This window comes from Balaenoptera borealis (genome assembly GCF_965194805.1).
Source record: "Balaenoptera borealis genome assembly, chromosome: 12".
NCBI classification, from domain to species: Eukaryota; Metazoa; Chordata; class Mammalia; order Artiodactyla; family Balaenopteridae; genus Balaenoptera; species Balaenoptera borealis.
In genome coordinates this window covers 88563538-88583452 of record NC_138869.1, presented here as the reverse complement: position 1 = coordinate 88583452, position 19915 = coordinate 88563538, and the positions used below count along the sequence as shown (strand labels likewise).

At 39.6% G+C, this 19915-nt stretch overlaps 2 protein-coding genes and 1 pseudogene across 3 annotated transcripts in view; 1 reads left to right on the top strand and 2 right to left on the bottom strand.

Moving 5' to 3' along the window:
- LOC309608046 (uncharacterized protein) overlaps nucleotides 1–7562 on the bottom strand; it is a 31609-nt gene extending 24047 nt beyond the window's left edge. Inside the window, exon 1 of the mRNA XM_082347272.1 lies at nucleotides 4804–7562. Within this exon, the coding sequence (XP_082203398.1) occupies nucleotides 4804–5441 (638 nt within the window). The 5' untranslated portion in view covers nucleotides 5442–7562. The remainder of the gene's footprint in view (nucleotides 1–4803) is intronic.
- LOC309607289 (histone H4) lies at nucleotides 2489–11675 on the top strand. The gene is made up of 2 exons (XM_082345648.1): nucleotides 2489–3010; nucleotides 10897–11675. Exon 1 carries the CDS (start codon nucleotides 2524–2526, stop codon nucleotides 2833–2835), a length of 312 nt encoding a protein of 103 aa, XP_082201774.1. The 5' UTR covers nucleotides 2489–2523; the 3' UTR covers nucleotides 2836–3010; nucleotides 10897–11675.
- A 7679-nt stretch (nucleotides 11676–19354) lies between these two features.
- Nucleotides 19355–19847, bottom strand: LOC309607287 (histone H2B type 1-C/E/F/G/I pseudogene; annotated as a pseudogene). The gene has a single exon. The product of its transcript is annotated as a histone H2B type 1-C/E/F/G/I pseudogene (transcript).
- Nucleotides 19848–19915: the final 68 nt, after the last annotated feature.

Sequence of the window (19915 nt, the reverse complement as noted above, 5' to 3'; positions counted from 1 at the left end):
AATCCCTGTCAGGCTAAGTGGGGCGAGATTGTACTTATGTATTTCTGCAACTATAATACTGCTCAAAAGTATTTCTACCCTGGGATTTCTTTTTCCTAAAGTACAACTGTACCCTGAAAAGTGCTGGTATATTCTGGTAGTTTTCAACTCTGGCTAAGTATCAGAATTGTCCTTTGAATACATATATATTCCATGGGATGACATGTGTATGTATATTCCTCATATTTATATATATATTATATATATATATATATATATATTCTTCAACGTTGATATTCTGATTGAGTTAGTTTGTGGAGAGTGGTTCTGGGCATTTTATATTTTTAGAAGACTTTTGTTTAACATCACAGTTTTATTTGTGTGAATATTTCATGTGTCCATTTAGCCACAACTTGTTTGTAGGCTTTTTATTTGAAGAGCCTCGCTCACATGAATGGGGCTCTGGGAAGCCAGGTTCACTCTGAGAATGAGAGTTCCAGGGTGACCCACCTTTTCCCAAGCTACAGGACCAAGGAATACCTGAACTCTTCCTAGAGTGGAAGAATCCATTTTTAATATAAATCTATAATTGTATACTTCTTAAATATTTGTTTTTTTTTAAAGGAATTCCTTTATTTTTATTTTTATTTATTTATTTATTTTTGGCTGTGTTGGGTCTTCGTTTCTGTGCGAGGGCTTTCTCTAGTTGCGGCAAGCGGGGGCCACTCTTCACAGCGGTGCGCGGGCCTCCCACCATCGCGGCCTCTCTTGTTGCGGAGCACAGGCTCCAGACGCGCAGGCTCAGCAGTTGTGGCTCAGGGGCCTAGTTGCTCCGCGGCATGTGGGATCCTCCCAGACCAGGGCTCGAACCCGCGTCCCCTGCACTGGCAGGCAGACTCTCAACCACTGCGCCACCAGGGAAGCCCAATATTTCTGTTTTGACATTCATGATTTTTGAGTCAATGTCATTGAGAAAAAATTAGAAAACAAGAAATTAGGAGAAGGGAATAAGAAAAAAAGAACCATGTCATACACATTATTTTAAATTTATTTTCATGAATTAAAAAGCATGTTGAGATTTCATGTTTACCTGTGAACTCTGACCTTGCACTTTTCCTCTGTAATGAATGGCATTTCTTCCTAGCTAAGTCTCCGCTTATAAGGTGCATGTTTGTGGTGGGAAAGGGTAGTGAAAGTCAGGAGCCTAAAAACACTCACTTTGGGGCAGAAGAATGTAACCATCTAATTATTTCAGAAGTGATAAAACCATATGTCATCCAGAGCTTTCCTGCCCTCTCCTGGGTCTTTTGTCTCCATCTTTGGGTCTCTTCTCCCTTTTTACCTAAGTCTGAGGTTATTATATGAGGTCTCTCTCAGGCCATAATCTCATTCTAAATCTCCCCAACAGACATTTATTTATTAACCAGGATGGGGGGGGAGGGGTGTCTTCTTTTTTTTTTTTTTTTTCCAATTTAACTAGAGTAACTCTTACTGTGGAAATTTTTAAAAGTTGTCAGGAAGCCAAAGAGAAACTTTTTGATTTGAGAAATCCTTCTCTTCAAACCATATTCAGATCCAGTTCTGTTCTGTTCGGCTTTTTAAAAAAAAGAATGAAAACAAAAATGGGATTAACCTGTTCAAAACACCCATAATCTCATCGTAGGCCTCCCAGGGGAGGGCCCTGTAGGCTTTGTAATGACCTTAATCAAGTATTAGCCCTATCTTACTATTAATCCTGGACTCTAAAAAACAAACGTATGTTCTTGTCTCTAAAACTCGAGAAGGTTGAGAAAGGATTAATGAAAGAAGGAAAGGAGCTTTTAGGAACTGCAGGCCAATGAGGCGCAGAAGGCCAGGAAGAGGGTCCAGAGGTAACTGATTACCCAAGCCTAGTTTTAAATTCCTTCTCTCACATGCATTTGCAGAAAAAGGAGTCACCCAGTACGTGTTTGAATGGAGGAAGAGAAGAAAAGGAAGAAGTTTTAATTTGCAGTCGTTTGTCTACCTTTTTGTCTTTCCGAACACAGATCTTTTAGGACGAGAGCCTCTTCATGGCCGGCTTATACTTCACCCATCAAAATGCGTCCTTTAAAATTGAAACATTAAAAGGACTGAAAGAGAAAGTCCCTTGACCTATAACTCTATCTTCCTTTACACATTATTTTTACCTTCCCCAAGGAACCATTATCTAACTTATTAGTTACCAAGTTACCAAAAGGAAATGTGTAGTGAAGCTCTTTGCTCCGTGTCCTTGAGCTGAATACACTCAACCGGCAAACGCGCACAGAAAAAAAATATGGCAAGGCAAAAGAGAAACTAAAGCTTTTCAGCTGATTGAAGTCCACCTCACCTTCCGGCCCGCCAGACGAAGAGCGAGGTATTTCGACCAATCAAAACATTGAAATGTTAATAAGCCCCTCCTTGCCCCACCCCTTGATGACCTAATTTGGAAAAAATCCACCAGGGCTCTCGTTTTCAATCAGGTCCGGAAGAATGCTATTTAAAGAGCAGTGCTAAGTTCAAAAAGTTACTGCGACAACAGCCATGTCTGGTCGTGGGAAGGGTGGTAAAGGCCTCGGTAAAGGCGGCGCTAAGCGTCACCGCAAGGTTTTACGGGACAATATCCAGGGCATCACCAAACCGGCTATTCGTCGCCTGGCTCGCCGTGGTGGTGTCAAGCGCATTTCTGGGCTAATTTACGAGGAGACTCGCGGGGTGCTGAAAGTGTTTTTGGAGAACGTGATTCGGGACGCTGTTACCTACACCGAGCACGCCAAGCGGAAGACCGTTACCGCCATGGACGTGGTTTACGCACTCAAACGCCAGGGCCGCACCCTTTACGGCTTCGGTGGTTGATCACGGCATCAGCCGAGACAGACCTCGACATTTAAAAAAAACAAAAAGGCCCTTTTCAGGGCCGCCCACAAACTCGCTGAAGGGCTGTTGGACGTTGCGGAGGTGTGTGAAAGCCAAATGTCAGTTAATTTCACATGTGAAGTATGGTCGGAAGCTGCATTAACAACGCAGTTATGTAAGTATTTAGGGCTTTGCGCTTATAGGTGTTAAGACGGTGAAACGCGAAGTGATATAAGGTCGGATCCATGAGAGAAATGTGCCTATTTTGTGCATCTGGAAATACTCTGAGAACTGTCCTTAAGTGGACGGCTGGAGGCATCCATGGCACAAAAGTTCACAGTATCACCCACACAACACACAGCTATGCAAATGAAGGCTCTTCGGGGACAAGCTTTCATTGGCTGGTTCTCAGTGTGGCGAAGAAACCACTGTTAAATTGCGGAGGGTGGTGTTAAAAGGCTGTTTTCCTATTGGCCAAAACAAGGGGTTTCATACTGGTACCCGGAACTTAAGGGAAAACCTTCATTGGTTAACTCTTTAATCCGATGCATGCCAGACGCTAAAGGGCCCGAGGAGCAAAATCGCAGAGTGGCCGAGCCGGTTCTACACAGGTTGGAGTAGTGCTGGGAGGTCGGCTGGCTTCTGGGCGGGATGAAGCCAGTTGTTCCTCCTTTCCCTCTGCGATGATAGTCTGGGGTCAGTCCACTGCTGGGCACAGAGAAGTAGCTCACTGCCTTGTCCGGCAAGTGAAGAATTTTCCTGCACTATCCCAACTCCAACTTCAGAGGGAAACAATGGCCACCTTATCCAAGCAAAGAGACCATTGTATTTAGTCGTTTTCCATATAGGATACAATTAATTTTTTTTTTTTTCTGTGGCCCGATTATACATATGAATTCAGACAGGATATAGAACATGTTTGCATGGGAGGCTGCATTAATTACGTAGTTTTGCACTGGGCTTTGTTCGAAGTCGCCCCCAATACCAAGGCCCAAAATAAGATTAACAGTATAAATTTATTTACGAGGATCTTCAAGAATGCTAAATTACAAACTAAGTGAAAACAAACTAAACTGTTTAAAGCGAAAAAGATGCTTTAACTCCGACCCTGACCGTTTCCTAGTACAAGCAGGTTTGTGATTTAAAGGTCACACCCTAATATTTGAACCTCCAACATCTCCATACATGTTTTAGAGTTAACATTTTTCAGCCTGTGTAGCACAATCTGAACAAGCCTATCATTCTCTTCATAAATAGAGAACAATTACATTAAGACTAATTATATTATCAAACCAAATTTTAATGTAACAGTATGTGCTTAATATATAAAGTCATCTGGTAACTACTTGCAAACTAATGAAGGTGAAAGGCATTTCAGTATTCTTGCAAATGTAAAACGGAAACCTCTGTGATTTACACAACTAATCACTCATAGTGGAAAGAAAAATGTTTAACGAGAAGTAAACTTCTCACTAATCCAAATTGAGACCTTGGTTTCTGTATATTAACCCCTGTAAAGTCCATGGAGACTGAGCTCAGAAATCTTACATGGAAAGGCACATTAAATCATAGAGTAGCATTAGGTGAAAAAACATGGTCAGGTATGGTTGGGCACGGAGCTGATGTCCTCTCCTCTCTAGACTTAAAATCCAGCACTTCTCTAAGCATTTAGGAACTTACATACAAGGAATGTGCCTTATTTTTATTAGGATGGACAACCTAACTTTCTGGAACTGGGCAGTCAGCATACCATTAAGTATCTGAAGCTCTTCAGAGTCTGTACCGTTTGTCTGACAAGACACTATCACCGCATCACAAACTTGCTTATTTGCAAGCGATAAGGTTGACAAATAGTCTTTTCTTCCGGAGTCTTCTGAAAACGCAATGTTACACCCTCTTAAAATCATTTGGGTGGCTCTTAAAAGAGCCTTTGGGTTCTATGTAAACTGGCCGTTGCAGAAATTTTACTTCTTGGTTGTTGCTTTCCTCGGATTAGACTTCGACTGGGTCAGTTTAGAATTCCCAGCCTTCGGCTTCCCTGCTCTGGCCTTCGCTGGACGTTCCTGTTGTTGTTTGCCCTTGGCGCCTTTAGCTTTTCTGCCACTCTTACCAGCTTTCTCAGCCATTGTTGTCCTCGGCGTCTTTGCTCTTTTGTTGGTCTTATTAGCTTTCTGTGGAGACTTGGAGTCTCTGGCCAAAACCCGCTTCTTCGTCTTGGTAGAAGCAGGCTTCTTGACCTTTCCCTTGGTGGGCTCAGTGGCAACCTTCTTGCTGAGCTTGAAAGAGCCGGAAGCACCGGTACCCCTGGTCTGCACCAGAATTCCTTTGCTAACCAGGCTCTTGAGACCCAGTTTGATGCGGCTGTTGTTCTTCTCCACGTCATAGCCCACGGCTGCTAGCGCCTTTTTTAGCGCTGCCAAAGACATGCCAGCTCTCTCTTGAGAAATAGAAAGGGCCTCGATGATCAACTTGGACAATGAGGCGCTTGTGGTCTTGTGACTTTCACCCTTCAAGCCAACCGGCTTCTTGCCCCGCTTTTTGGGGGGACGTTTCTCGATGGACGGTGGAACCGAGTCCGCTAGAGCAGCACGTACCATCTCAGACATTGCCTTAGGGTAGAGGAATAAGTACCACCTAGCAAGTAGCGTAAACTGCTGCACGGGCCTCAGGGCCTTATATAGGGCAGGGCGCGCTGTGATTGGTGCGTCGCTCAGGCACCGCCCCCGCCCCTTGGGGAAGGAGCATTTGTGTTTGTTTCACTCCCAAAAGTTGAACGCCTCGAATACCCTCTGCACGGAATCGCCCTGGTTCCACTGACGAATAATCCATAGAGATACAGATTTAAGATGCCTTTTCGCCTTTTAATGAAAAATGACCCTGCATGCCAAAACTATTCAATAAAGCCCTCGATTTTCAACAAAATTCAAAGGGAAGAACAAAACTTTCTCTTTTCCGTGTAAATATAAAAGTAATTTTTACCGAATGACTTATCTCATCTCTTTTAAGTGGTCTTCCAAATGGTTGGCTTTCAGTTGGTGGAGAAAATAAATTATTCACGCCCTGATTTTTATTGAAAAATATTTATGTATATGAGGGAAGCAACACAGATATCTTAGATGTCTCACTGCAGAGTTGGAAGATGCTTTTAGAATTGTCAAAAAACTTCAGGATGACACCTCATTTGGGCAAGCAATCTAATAAACGATGATCTACAGGCATGTGGTTTGCTTGTGACTAAAACCACTTCTCAGTCCCTAAGGCTTGATAGCAGACCCTCAAGCATGGAGTAAATTACGTGGATCTCACACATGATAATCTGCTTGGCCAAAATCAGGTCCCCCTTGTGGAGGGCATCTTGAACTGAGTTTTGCTTCTGGTTTCATTAGTTCAAACCTTACCCCTATACCCACCCCCACCCCCTTCATCCTCCACCCTCAGAAAAAAAATGTAAGGAAACAGATACAATCCCTGCACTTAATTAACTATAAAATATGAGGCAGGAACCTTGGTCTGAAGAGCTCAGTGGAAACGACAGACCCAGATCTATAACAGGACTGGGCTGGCAGGTGTCCTGCAGAGCTGTGGGAAAAGAGTTATTGGAATAATGTCTAGGATGCTTCTCTGGGCTTGTTCTAGAACTCACCTTTCTCAGAGGTGTATAAGAGTTTCAAGGCCCGGCCTTCCAGGAGGATGTTGAGGGAACGGTGTAATATGACCAGAGTCCAGGGTTCAGCAAAAGAAAATCCCATAAGGACCATCTTGTAAAGATCCACAAATGCCTGCGTGAGAAATTTGGTAACATTCTACAGGCTGGGCAACCGCTGGAGGCTTTTAAGGAGAGAGTTTGTGTATTTTTGTAGTAGTTGTCTTCTTGTATGGTTGTTGTAGTTGCCTTGATTTTCAATTTTTCACATAAACAATTATTGTGGAGAGCCTAATGTCAGAGGTTGGTAGTCTGTTGTAATAGTCTCAGAAGAAAGACAAGAGCTTCATTTAAGGAGAGTGTGGGAAAAGAGAGAGTCTACATTTGAAATACTTCTGAAGAGGAAATGAGATGATGAGACTTTCAAACTTCTGATTGCAAAGTGAGGTAGAAAAGTCTCTTTCACTCTCTCTGTCTCACATACATGCTCACATGTGCACTTACACACACATTTGAAACATAAATTCTGAAAACAATACTACCTTAAGTGCATTCTGATATATTTTCATCTAGTTTATTTTATTTTTTTAAAAATGCTGGTTGCAAATCATGAGATTGATTTCACAGCCTACTAATACATTGTGACCCTCAGTTTGAAAATTTTTTTCTCCTTAGAGAGATTACGGGTGCATCTTACCAAGGGCTCTGTTTTAACATGTATTTGGTTTCTCTGAACCTCGGTGATCCCTGAGAGGTCGTACCATTAAATGTCAGTGGCTTAGGGTCGGGTATGAGTGGATTGATCCTTATATTTACAGGTTGACAGAACATATCACTCATCGCTGTAAAAGTAACAGAGAATTGGATACTTTTCTAAAATTCTTAGATTCCATAATTTAAGATCCAGAGAAAAAACCATGATTCATATTTTGCATTATAAATCTAAAAGATACCATAAAAACAAGCTCACACACATATACACCGTATATATGTGCCAGTCATTGTCCCAAGTATTTTCCCCCAAAAAAATTAGAAAAAAAAATGTAGGAAATCATTTTATAGATGAGGAAACTGAGTCACAGAAAAGTCACATAACTTGCCCAAAGTCTTAGAGCTAGTGAGCAGGAAAGGCTGGGATTTGATTTCAAGAAATCTGGCTTCAAAAGGCTCTCCTCCCATCTCACTCTTAGTCTGCTCAGGCTACTCAAACAAAATACTCCAGAGTGCGTGGCTTAAACAATAGAAATTTATTTCCTCAAAGCTCTGGAGGCTAGAAATCCGAGGTCAGGGTGCCAGCATGGTCAGGTTCTGGTGAGACCTCTTTTCCTACCCTATAGATGGCTGCCTTCTTGCTGTGTCCTTACATGGCCTTTCATGAGTGCATGCACACCAGGAGAGTGATGGCTCTCTCTTCCTCTTCTTATAAGGCCATGAATCCTATTGGATTAGGGCCCCACCTCTATGACCTCTTTAGCCTAAATTACCTCCTAAAAGCCCTGTCTCCAAATATAGTCACATTGGGGGTTAGGGCTTCAGCATATGAATTTTGGAGGAGGGGTGGGCATAAATCAATCCATAGCAGATACTTTTCTTATGGAATGATTAGGAGGCTTATTAGAGACAACCTAGGTAAAAGTAGTTTTAGTTACACATAGCCAAACATGGTTCATTATTCCAGCACAGTCCTGGGCAAAGGAGGCACCTGATAAATATTCCCTTTTTTGGTCTTAACCTAAGATCCTACTTATTCTTTACAGAGTGCTTTCCCATGGAACGATTGCAATCCTGTTCATTGTTTGCAGCAGCTTATTTCTTATGGGGTCATGGCTAATAAAAATATGGGGAAAAAACTACCTTCACTCATAATGAAGGAAATTACATTTCAATATATTTTTTTGGTCTATCTGATTAACAGTGTTTTAAAAATATTCTCAGTAAATATGACTGCTGTAAAATAGGAAATTTTGTATTATGTTGGTATTATAAGTTGGCATGGTCCTTCTGAATGGCAGTTTGATGAATGTATATATTAAGAGCCTTAAAAAATGGTTTTACCTTGTGATATAGTATTTCTACTTCTAGAAGTCTGTCCCAAGGAAATAATCAAATACTTAAACAAAGATTTATGTAAAAAGAAGTGTGATCTGTATGATTTATAATGCATAAAAATGGAACTCAGTCTAAATAGCCAGTAACAGAGGACTAATTAATAAGTAATAATACATCTATAAAAAATGTGTGTTTCTAGGCATGTTACCTAGAAAATCAGCTATATGTGTATATGTAGCATGATACCTAAATTTGCTTTATATATGATATATATTTATTAGAGATGGATCTCATACATATGTTCATATTCATATATACATATATCTTATATACATATAGAAAAGATTCTAAGATTTATTTTAATTTTGTTTGTTATATATTTCTCTTCTTACAAATTTCTGCAATTACCATTTAATATTTTTATAGTCAAAATAAATGTTTTAGCCAAGTTCTTATTGGTCCTTCCGTGATTGTTAAAAATACCTCTTTTTATCTTCTTCTAGTATCAGTCATTTTCATTGACTTATTTGTGAGGTGCAACAGTGTCCAGCAGTGACCAGGGGTGGGAAAATACATTTCTAAAGCCCATTTGCTCCTCCTGTAAAAAGAGAGATTGATTAATTAATTCACTTCTATAATTCATCAAATATCTGGTATTGTACTTGATTCTGAGAACAGTAATAATGGCGATGCCTAATGTTCATTGGTGTTTGTTCTGTGCCAGGCAGTGCTCTAAGCACTTTAGATACCAATGCATTTAATCTTGCAACAACCTTCTGAGGTACGTATGATGGTCCTCCCTGCTTTATACATGAGGAAATTAAGGCTCAGAGAGACTGAGTTTCCCAGGTGGCACAGCTGTTGGATGGTGAGCCATGCTTTACAGTAAACCACACCCTCTAGCATTTGAGTCTATGTGCACTCGTAAATAAAAGATGAGCATGATCTCGTCAGTGTCCCATAACTTACATTCGAGCTAAGTCTTGAAGGGCGGGTAGGAATTTGTCAGGTGAGGAAAGGGTATTAGGGCTTTTCACAAAGGAGACATAGTGACAAAGGCCAGATGGTGGGGGTTGTCTAGGGTGAGGTGCTTGGGGGTGAGCCTTGTAGAACCGCTCGTGAAGGATGAGGAAGGCCCTTGCATGACAACAGGTTGAAGAGTTCAAGCTTGTTATTCCCACATGAAGCAGTTTTAACAGTTCCCAGAAGCCTCCCTTCTCTCACATGCTCATCTCTCTGGGCTGCTGGCAGATGAAATCATTCCCCACTCTCAAATAAGCCAAATCAAACATCTAATGGAAATGTACCCAAATAAATGCTTAGTCTCTTTCTTGGGTTGTTCTAAAATGCATTTTTCCAACTCCTCTTCACAAGTAGACAGAGGCAAACCTGATTTTATGCTCTCTTGGTGTCCAAATTCAGTGCAAGGAAATATATGCAGGGTTTGCTTACTAAGGAATCCTCTTTACTACCCGTGGGCTGACACATTAGTGGGGCAGGGACATATGGGTTTCTGTGAAAATTGGTCACACATTTGGGTAATATGAATACTCGTAATTATAAGCCACGCTTGACACAGCTTACACTCAGGCCATCACTCTACTTTACAGAGAGAGGCTCTTGCTACATGGTTTGTGTGTGCTTGTAAAAATGTAGTCACAGTTACACATTTAAGTTTTGAGAAAGCTCTGCCTGGAAGCAGATCCTGGTGGTAGTGGTGGGTGGGCAAGGGGGAAGCAGTCCTCTCTTTAGCTGGTGAGGGCCACAGTCTCCCACACAAACCATTGACCATCTCTGCTGACTCATGGTGTGATCTCTGATGTTCCAGTAGTTTAACAAACTCACTGTTGCTTCAGATTTAGCAGCCTTAACAATTGCAAGTGGTACGTGTTATCTTAAACACTGTTGAAAATGCACCAAATTGAAGGACTGTGCTGGAGGGAAGCACAGCTCTTCTCACCAGCTCACACCCAGAATGAGGGCAGTGACGGTGGTACTAGAAAAAGAGGGACAGGTACTCAAGGTAGAATCAATAGGGCTTTGATTTCTCTTCTTTTCTTCATTACTGGGTCTTCCTCCAAGAGTTTTGTATGTGCTTTCCAAATAACATTTTATTGTCTGAGAATAAATTGAGTTAATAGTGTAAAGCACTCAGAACAGTACCTGGCCCATACTAAGTGCTACACTAGTGTTAACTACTCTTGTTATATTAAGCATTTTAATTAGTGCTAATGTGCAAATTATATCTACCGCCCCTCTTGATCCCCCCGTTTCCTGTTTTCCATTTTCCCTTTCCATAGCATTTATTCCTTTCTCATTTTCTATATAATTACTCATAGTAACGATTGTTTGTCGTCTCTCTTCCCCAGCTGAGATGTAAGCTCCAGGAGGACAGTGACTTTGTCCTTTTCCAAGGAGACAGTCACTGAAGATGGCCGGAGGAACAAGAACCAGAAGGTGGTCCTTAGGACCAGAAGAGAAAGGGAAGAAATCCCCTCCTTAGACCATCCCAAAACTCTGTCTTCATTCCCTCTGTGGTGAAAATATCAAAGACGAGGTCCAGCATATGTGGGAGGATGAAAACCAGGAAAGCAGAGTGTGTGCAAATCTGGCTGCGGTACAGAACATGAGAGAAAGAGGCCGCAGACAGTGGGTAGGGGGAGAGTCCATCAAACCGTGTTTCAGGTCTTTGGAGTATCCTAAAGGAAGATACAGCTCTTTCAGACCCATTCCAGACCATCCATGATGCCCCAGCTCACATGCCAGAAGGATAAAGACCCCACAGCCCCTTCCCCTCATTTCCAGCTTATTAAAATTTCTGATCATTTTAGGACCGTAAAAAATTCTGTATGATATTATAACAATGAATATAAGTCATTATACATTTGACCAAACCCAGAGAATGTACAACATCAAGAATGAACCCTAAGGTCAACTATGGACTTTGGGTGATTATGCTGTGTCAATATAGGTTCATCCTTGGTTTAAAAAAAAAAAAAAAAAAGTACCATTCTGGTGAGTGATGCTGATAATGGGAAAGGCTATGCATGGGTGTGTGGGCGTAGGGAGTATTTGAGGAATCTCTGTACCTCCCTCTCAATTTTGTTGTAAACCTAAAACTGCTCTAAAAAAAAACTTATAAGAAAAGTATATAGGAAGAAAAAGTCCAATCCACTCAGCATTATTTATGTCTAGAATCGACGGAGCCAGGCTCAGTCTCTGACGCTTAGAGTCGGGGAGGCCAAGCGCTTTCCAAAACCTCCAAAAAGCTGTTACCCTGATGCTTGCTGAGTATCCTTGACCCACCTTTGAGGCTAGCAGCCTTTCTTCCATTCAAGATCTCAGAACTTGCATCATCTCTGTAGAATTCTTAAACACACAATTGTATTTGTTTATTTATTTCAATTTTTAAAAATATATGTATTTCAGTGCATTAAAGCCCAAATGCATGTGTTTAAAAATCTAGTGACCAGCATCTACCACCTTAATTGTTTAAGCAAATCTAACAATAAAAGGGGCACATTTTTTTTAAGATTTCTTTTTTTTTTTTTTTTGATGTGGACCATTTTTTAAAGTCTTTATTGAATTTGTTACAATATTGCTTCTGTCTCATGTTTTGGTTTTTTGGCCACGAGGCATGTGGGATCTTAGCTCCCTGACCAGGGATCGAACCCGCACCCCCTGCATTGGAAGGCGAAGTCTTAACCACTGGACCACCAGGGGAGTCCTAAAAGGGGCACATTTTAATCTTTGATATTTTTATATCCTGTCCTACAGCTGAGTTTGGGCCAATTACAGTAGGGGAAAAAAGTGAAAAGAAAATAAAGGAAAAAAGAAAAGAAAAGAAGGGAGGAGGGGAGGAGAGGAGAGAGAAAAGAAAATGAGAACAAAGTTTCTTCCTTATTGCTTTTGAAGCCACTTCTTTTACTGTTGGAGAACTCGATCTTTTCAGAAGACAAGTTTAGAGCTGTAAGTGATGAAGTCAAGGTTTCACCCCAGTATTGCCTCCTCTAAGTATATCAGTCTCTTCATAGAATGAGACAAGTCCCATCATTTCTGTTCCTTCATCCCTTGGAGCCTGCAGCTGGGGAGATCTAATACCATGAATACCCATAGCAAGAAGAAACCAGCTCTTTCCATTAATTACTATACAAATTGCTTATTGGATGATAAGGTTATGTAAGGCTTTAAATGAGCAAACCAAAGCTTCATTTTCCTTCCTCAGAACTGAGATGGGACAATAAGAAAGTAGTTGATTCTCCATATTTACTCACTTTTTCCTAATTTATAATAAACCCATAGTACCTGAAGATATGTCAAGCTGATTTTCAGAGTCCAAAGAATTTAGTCAGAGCCTAGAATGTCTTGCTGGCAAGGTCAAAGGCAGCTGTGTATTTGACCCAATTAATTTTACGCTTAGTCATCCAGGATTGCACAGGGTGAAAGTTTGGAAAAGCTAAATAATTTTTAATACCTTTTAAATTTAAGACTGCTGGACTGCAAAGTACTGAATCTACACACCCTTCGAAATCTGGACGCTTCAAGACAAGTGATAGCTATCATTCCTTATGTCTTTAGGTATACGCCTAGAGAGCTAATTAAGTACAAGTGTGGGAAAAAAAATGCATTTTCTTTCAACCTGTTGGACCAAGGTAAATGCAAAGGAATCCGCTGGCAATCTTTTTATATCACTTGTGAAATTCCTATCATTTAAGAAAGACCAGCTCCTACCGACTGAGGTCTTCAGTCACAAGCTGCCTTAGTTCCCTTTAGGGTATAAAGAAGGTTATAAATGAAACTTGTCAAACATCACACAAAAACTGAGCACCTACCATGTGCCAGGTACTCTTCAAAGTGTGTTCTATGCATTAAAGGTCTTTGATCATCACAAACATCTAGAAGGTAGGTGCTATTACCATCATCCTCAAGATATAGAAGAGGCACAGAGAGATTAATGACTTGCATCAGTCTCGCGGCTAATAGGTGGCAAGCTGGGAGTCAAACCTGGAGGTTCTATCTCCGGGGGCTACACTTCTGTCAACAAGGAGCAATGCTGTGCCGCCATTTTACTGGCATCCATACCATTTCTAGGACAAATATTTTATATTTGCTATTTCATTTAATCCTCACCCCATCTTCTCAAGTAGGTAATCGCTATCACCCCACAGGCTTAGAGTACTAGGTTTGTCAAACAGTAACTCAAAGACATTTAGGTAATTATTAGCACACTGTTAACTTGTGTATAAGGTATGCCAAGCAATAGATTGATTTCATCCAACAAAGTCAAAAAAGATGACTATGAAAGAGAAAGAGGGGAGGAAATGCCTTTGGACTGTCTAGGAACAGGATGTCATATTTGTACATTATTTTCAGTAGGAAAGAGTTCAGTGTGGACAATCTGTTCTTACACAGACCAAAGAGGATTAAAAAAAAAAGAAAAAGAGTGATTGTCTAAAAACTCTCAAGATTGGCTGTGAAGAATATGTGACAGGCTGCCTCTGTATAATATGGTCCACTGACTCTCAGTCAGCATTTCCATCTTAGGTAGGTCATATCGTCACCATTTCTGGCATCAGAGTCTCTCAACTTCCCCACTTTGGTCAAGACTCTCATAACAGAGTAGCGGGTTTTAGTCTCCTCTTTGTAACACTTAGTCATCTGCATATTAGACAGAGGAGGAAGACAAAAAAGTTACGAGGACAATCACAAATATAATAAGAAATATTTGAAATCTCTATTATCTTCAAGTACTTAATTGACGTGTCTTAATTAGAAGAACAGGCCTCAAAAATTACCTTGATGGATTTAAGTTAAATAAGTGTCATTTTTCCTAACCACAGTTTCAACTCTAATTTGAGCCATACTCAGAAATAAATTATGCGGTACACATTCTTTTGTTCAGGAAATTTTAGTCAAGGTATAGATAGAGGGCTAGGCTCTGAGGATTTTTAATTTTTTTCTAATACTTGGGAAGAACAAATCCGAAATCTAATCTTTGGAAAAACTGATAATGGAGAAAAGGACAAAGAATAAAACAGTGGAAGGAGAAGGAAAAAGCTATCTATTCTAGATCTCATCTTGATCTGTAGAACCTTAGGAGGAAGCTTCCTACTTCCAAAATTCTGGAAATCTTTTAATGTGTCAAGATTGGCTTTCCAATGAGAGTGTATATCCAAGTGGTAGGATTCTAAACATGTTTATGCTGTGAAAAAAAACAGAAAATCCATTTGTCCTGAAGCTTAAAAACAACATTTGTAGTTAAAAATACTGGAAATGGCCTTTTCTAGCACTGTTAAAAGTTGACACTTTGGGGAGTCTCTTTTAATACAATCTTTAATTGTATATTATGTAGAGGTGTGTCTGTTGAAGTCTTTTTTTGAAATGTAGATTGCATTTGTTGTATATATGACAGTGTAGCCTACACTAGTTTTAGATAATATCTGACACCTGAAACATGTCAAAAGAGAAGAAAAGACAAGTCACATGGATCTTGTGGTACAATTTCAAATGATGAGAATTTATGGGAATATTTAGATGTAGGTCATATTATCATTATTATTAAGGTTAGAAGTAAAATTTTGGCACAGTAAGTTTATGTTCTTTTGGGAATTTTACTTTAAATTATTTGTATTATCTTCTCAGCAGTTAGGGGTTGATATAGATCGATATGTTCTAATAAGAATAGTTTTATATTTTATCCATGATCTCATTTTTTATTATTTAAAACTATTACAAGTATTCCCAGGTGGCAAAAAAGATCCATATATTTCAAAGCAATAACATGAAATTGATTTGTTAATGCTGTGGTTCTTGAGATATGGTTGAAGCACTGTCCCACCTTTATTGATTTTCAATTTGTACTAATTGGATATATGGCAAGATTCAATCACTTGCCAAGTCTTTGAGATAATCAATATCTTTGTAAAACTTGAACTAGTTTGTGCTTGTTGTTGGAGTTATTTTTTGTTACATGACCATGAAGTCTGGAGGTGGTTGGGCTACAGAGAGATGAGATATTTGGATAGTCAATTTTTATTGAGGGGTGGTTGATAAATTAATATAGTTATACATTCAGTCTTTATTGGCAGCTCTAAAGTATTTTTACCTTATCAGCATAAATAAGACAATACATATAAAATTGAATTTACTACATTAATGAACAGTAACAACTTTCTAATAAATAAACAGACCAAACATAGCCATTGCTTGTGTACATATTTGTGTTTCTCTGCAGCTATAGTACTTGGTAGAGTCAGAGCTGTTTGTATTAACGACAGCCCTTTAGAAAAGCAGGCAACTGTGTTCCCTCATAGGCATAAGGAAACCGGGAGGCCGTCCAAAACCTGCCTTGTCCTCTCAGACCACATATACACTTTACATATCCCTTCTACAAATTTAAAGTAGCAAAAACAAGCATACCTATTTCTATTCTCTTACGGCATCTATATGTTCTCTAACCTGTTAATCTATGGTCATTCTCAACTGTGTGAAAATAAAAGACTTGCGTAGATCTGTTTTTAGTGATGTGTATTTTGTACCCTCCAATTTATTTAATTTACTCAATTTAATATTTATCTAAAATTTTAAAGTTAGCTATAGACTTTGAATTCAGTATTTAAGCTGACACAATGAGTCCTTATGATTTGTAACATTATAAAAATTAATTCCATTTTAAAAATGACATTACCTATCCACATTATCACTATTTTGTGATAATTTAGTTCAATGCGTAATTTACGTAATGTAAAATTTTAAATAAAGTGATGATAACTCATCTAATCAGTAGAGTTAAAGAAATTTAGTAATTTTAACTTAGTTTTTTTTAAAGAAAATAACCCCTAAACTTGTGTAAACTAGAATACTATACTAACATTATTCTTACATTATGACAATAATAAAGAAAAAGATGTAGAGCCATTTTGTAAAGCAAAATTGTTAAGCCAGCAAATTTATCCTAAGGATTAACTTGATTAGAAATATGTGATTTTAAAATTTCCTATAGAATTACATGCCATGTATTAAAATATTTAAGTTGTTCAAAAATAATGGAGTAGTTCTGTTTTGTTTCTTATCTTGTAAAGTGTTAACTAAGACCACTAATTAAATTCAGTTAAACTTTCTTTTCTGTCTGAGTTACAACTTAAAGAGGTAGCACATTTAAAGCATCTGGAGAATTTGATTTTGCTCTTATTTTAAATTGATGTATGTTTTTTAGTCTTTATATAAGCTATTTACGTTTACATTATAACTTTTAAAATTTTCTGCTGAGGTAGATAATTTGCTCAAAATTATTTGTATTCATAAAGCAGAAAATATTCTCAATCATTGTACAAGTTAGAGGAGCTAATTGTGAAACTGGAGCAAAACTTAAAGAGATTTAATTTAAAAGCAACCAGAGATTTAAGTATGTTGATCAGTTAAAGAAACAATTGTGATTAAGATCAGAGATCCCTCAGGGAACACCACTGCTGGGAATATGAGTAAATTCTCTGATATCCTTCTAAGTTTGGTAGGAAATTCTAGTTTCCAGTGCCATATCCCTCACAATGAACTCATTAAGGTTAATAAACTATTTAATGTTTGTTTTATACAGGTATTGGAAGCCCTCTCTTTTTTCTGACTCAGCTCTATTTATAAATGACATATTTCTTCTCTCTCCTCTCTGACCTTACTTAAAGAGCAAGAAGGGACAATATTTTTTTGGAATTATTGAATAATAAACTTTAGAGGCTTCGGCATAGCAAGAGACAGGCCAATTGTAGGCTAGAGATTCTGTTTCCTTGTTTCCTTTCTTGTCTTAAGTCTCCTGTTAGGTCTAACGCTTTATTAAAGTTAACAGTTTTAGGCGACCATTTTATATTCATTTATCTTTGAAGCAGGAATGTTATTTTTTCAGATACTGACAATTATTTGGACTCATACTGAGTAATCACGAAAACAGACAGTTTTGAAAGGAAGAAAGAGACTCTGATTTTTAGTTAAAAGAACCCACAGAATACAAACACAAAACACCAAACACAGTGGATCCCATCAAAGGCCAGAAAGAAAAACACCAACTTCCTGGTCCTGTGTTCTCAAATGCCAGAGATGATCAGAATCCTCAGACAAACACAAGCAACCCAAAAAAGATGAACAAATGAACCAGATTCCAGATACCCTGTCCTCTGCCACCAACTAATTAATGATCTAGCGATAAAACCACTAATGTGTATCCAATCGACAAAGCACAATCTAAGAACCAAAATAAGAAACAAACTTGGGCAAAAATAAATTTTAGCATACAAGAGCCAAAGGAAGATGAACAGAAAACTCAAAGTGCCCAGGGCTAGACAAGGTACATTTTCAGTTCACATTTCTATTGATTCCTAAGATAGGGCTCTGGTAAACAACGTCTTGGTGGAATATTCAGAAATAAATGGTCCAAGTGTTAATGATTAGCCAGCCTGCTCTTGTATTGAAGAGAAAGCAAGCAATAGTTGTTATTTCATCCAACAAAGGCAAACCAGAATTTATATGTGAAGAAAAGAGGGGAAGAGAAGGAGAAAACAAAGACAAAACAAAACCTTGTAGTCAGCCTGGGATAGTGAATGTTTGCACATTTTTTGGGTAAACTGATTAGTTGGCAGTGAGGAGAGGTTAGTCTGATTTGGATGATCAGTCCTTGGGCAGGCTCACTAGGGGTATAGAAAAAAATCCAATTTCAGTTGTTGAAGGACTTGGGAAACCTTATAGTTTGGCTGAAGAGCTTGTGTGATAAGCATGTGCCATTGTCCTATATTTGCAATTCTACCTTAATTAAGCCAGGGCTGCACTTCATTTCTCAGGTAACTTCCAGGTTAGGCAGCCAGTAATTGTGGAGCCGTGTTCCAATGGACGCCTGTCTAGCGCCAGACAGGCCTTAGTATCTTCCCCAGGTATCAAAGAAAACTGCACATTTAGAATCACGGGGTCTTAATGTTAAGTAATCTAAATCACATTGTATCTTACCTCAAATCGTTAAACTACAACAAAAAAACCCTGTTTTCCTTGTAACATAAATTTTATTCCTGTAGCCTCCCACTTTTTTACAGAGAAAGCAAAGTTTACTCCTAGGTGCTGAAAATGTGTTCTAGACTTGGATAAATTAAATGGAAAATGCGTTTCTTTCACCTTAAAATCTTCCCCTGGAACAAAGATTAAACTGCTTAAGGGAAGGTGGAACTTGCCAGCTCCCCGCCCCCCCCCCCCCACCTCCCCGCCGCGCGACTACCTGGTTTGGGAATTCTCTTCTAGAGACTTTGTATGCCAAGTTCAACAGCGTCCTTTCTCTTCCCGCCTAGTTTCCCCGCCTTTCGGTGCCAGCCCTCAGTTCAACCTCCATGGAAACTTGCCAAGTTGCAAGCATCTCCTAAAGCAGTTCGTCAACCCCGACTGCGTATTACAAGCCACCAGCCACCTACGCAGTTAATTTTCATGTTCAGATAGCTGGAGGTCAATTACAGTACATTGATCACTGGGACTCAAAAAATAGCTGACTTTATACTTGGGGTGAGCCCCTAATTGCAACGGGTAATGGATAACATTTGACCCAACAATGCCAAAACCAACAACCTTGCAGTGCTTTTAACAACTTCAGTTGTCATTCCTTATACCCATTCATAGGACTTACAAATTTATCAATCTTTGTCTTCTAATTAATGCACTTTTGCCCAAACCTTTGTCTTCTAATTAATGCACTTTTGCCCAAACTCCAACTTACAGAATATAAGCAGCAGATTACAACACTTTGTGGACATGTGGGTGGCTCTTAAAAGAGCCTTTGGGGTTAGATACAAAAGACGCTTACTCGGCAAGTTTTACTTGGAGCTGGTGTACTTGGTGACAGCCTTGGTGCCCTCGGACACTGCGTGCTTGGCCAGCTCCCCGGGCAGCAGCAGGCGCACGGCCGTCTGGATCTCTCTGGACGTGATGGTCGAGCGCTTGTTATAATGCGCCAAGCGCGACGCCTCGCCCGCGATGCGCTCAAAGATATCGTTGACGAAAGAGTTCATGATGCCCATGGCCTTGGATGAGATGCCAGTGTCCGGGTGGACCTGTTTCAGTACCTTGTACACGTACACGGAATAACTCTCCTTGCGGCTGCGCTTGCGCTTCTTGCCATCTTTCTTCTGGGCTTTGGTCACCGCCTTCTTGGAGCCCTTCTTCGGAGCAGGAACGGATTTCGCTGACTCCGGCATTTTAAAATTTCAAAACACCAAAAATAAAATGAAAATACGAAGCGGATTTCTGCTATTTATAGGGCCTTTATGCTAATGAAGGATGCAGACTGCGTCTTAGTTAATTGGAAGACAAACAGCAAGGCTGTCATCTATGGGCAGAACTATGCAAATGAGGTATGGAAATAGAGCT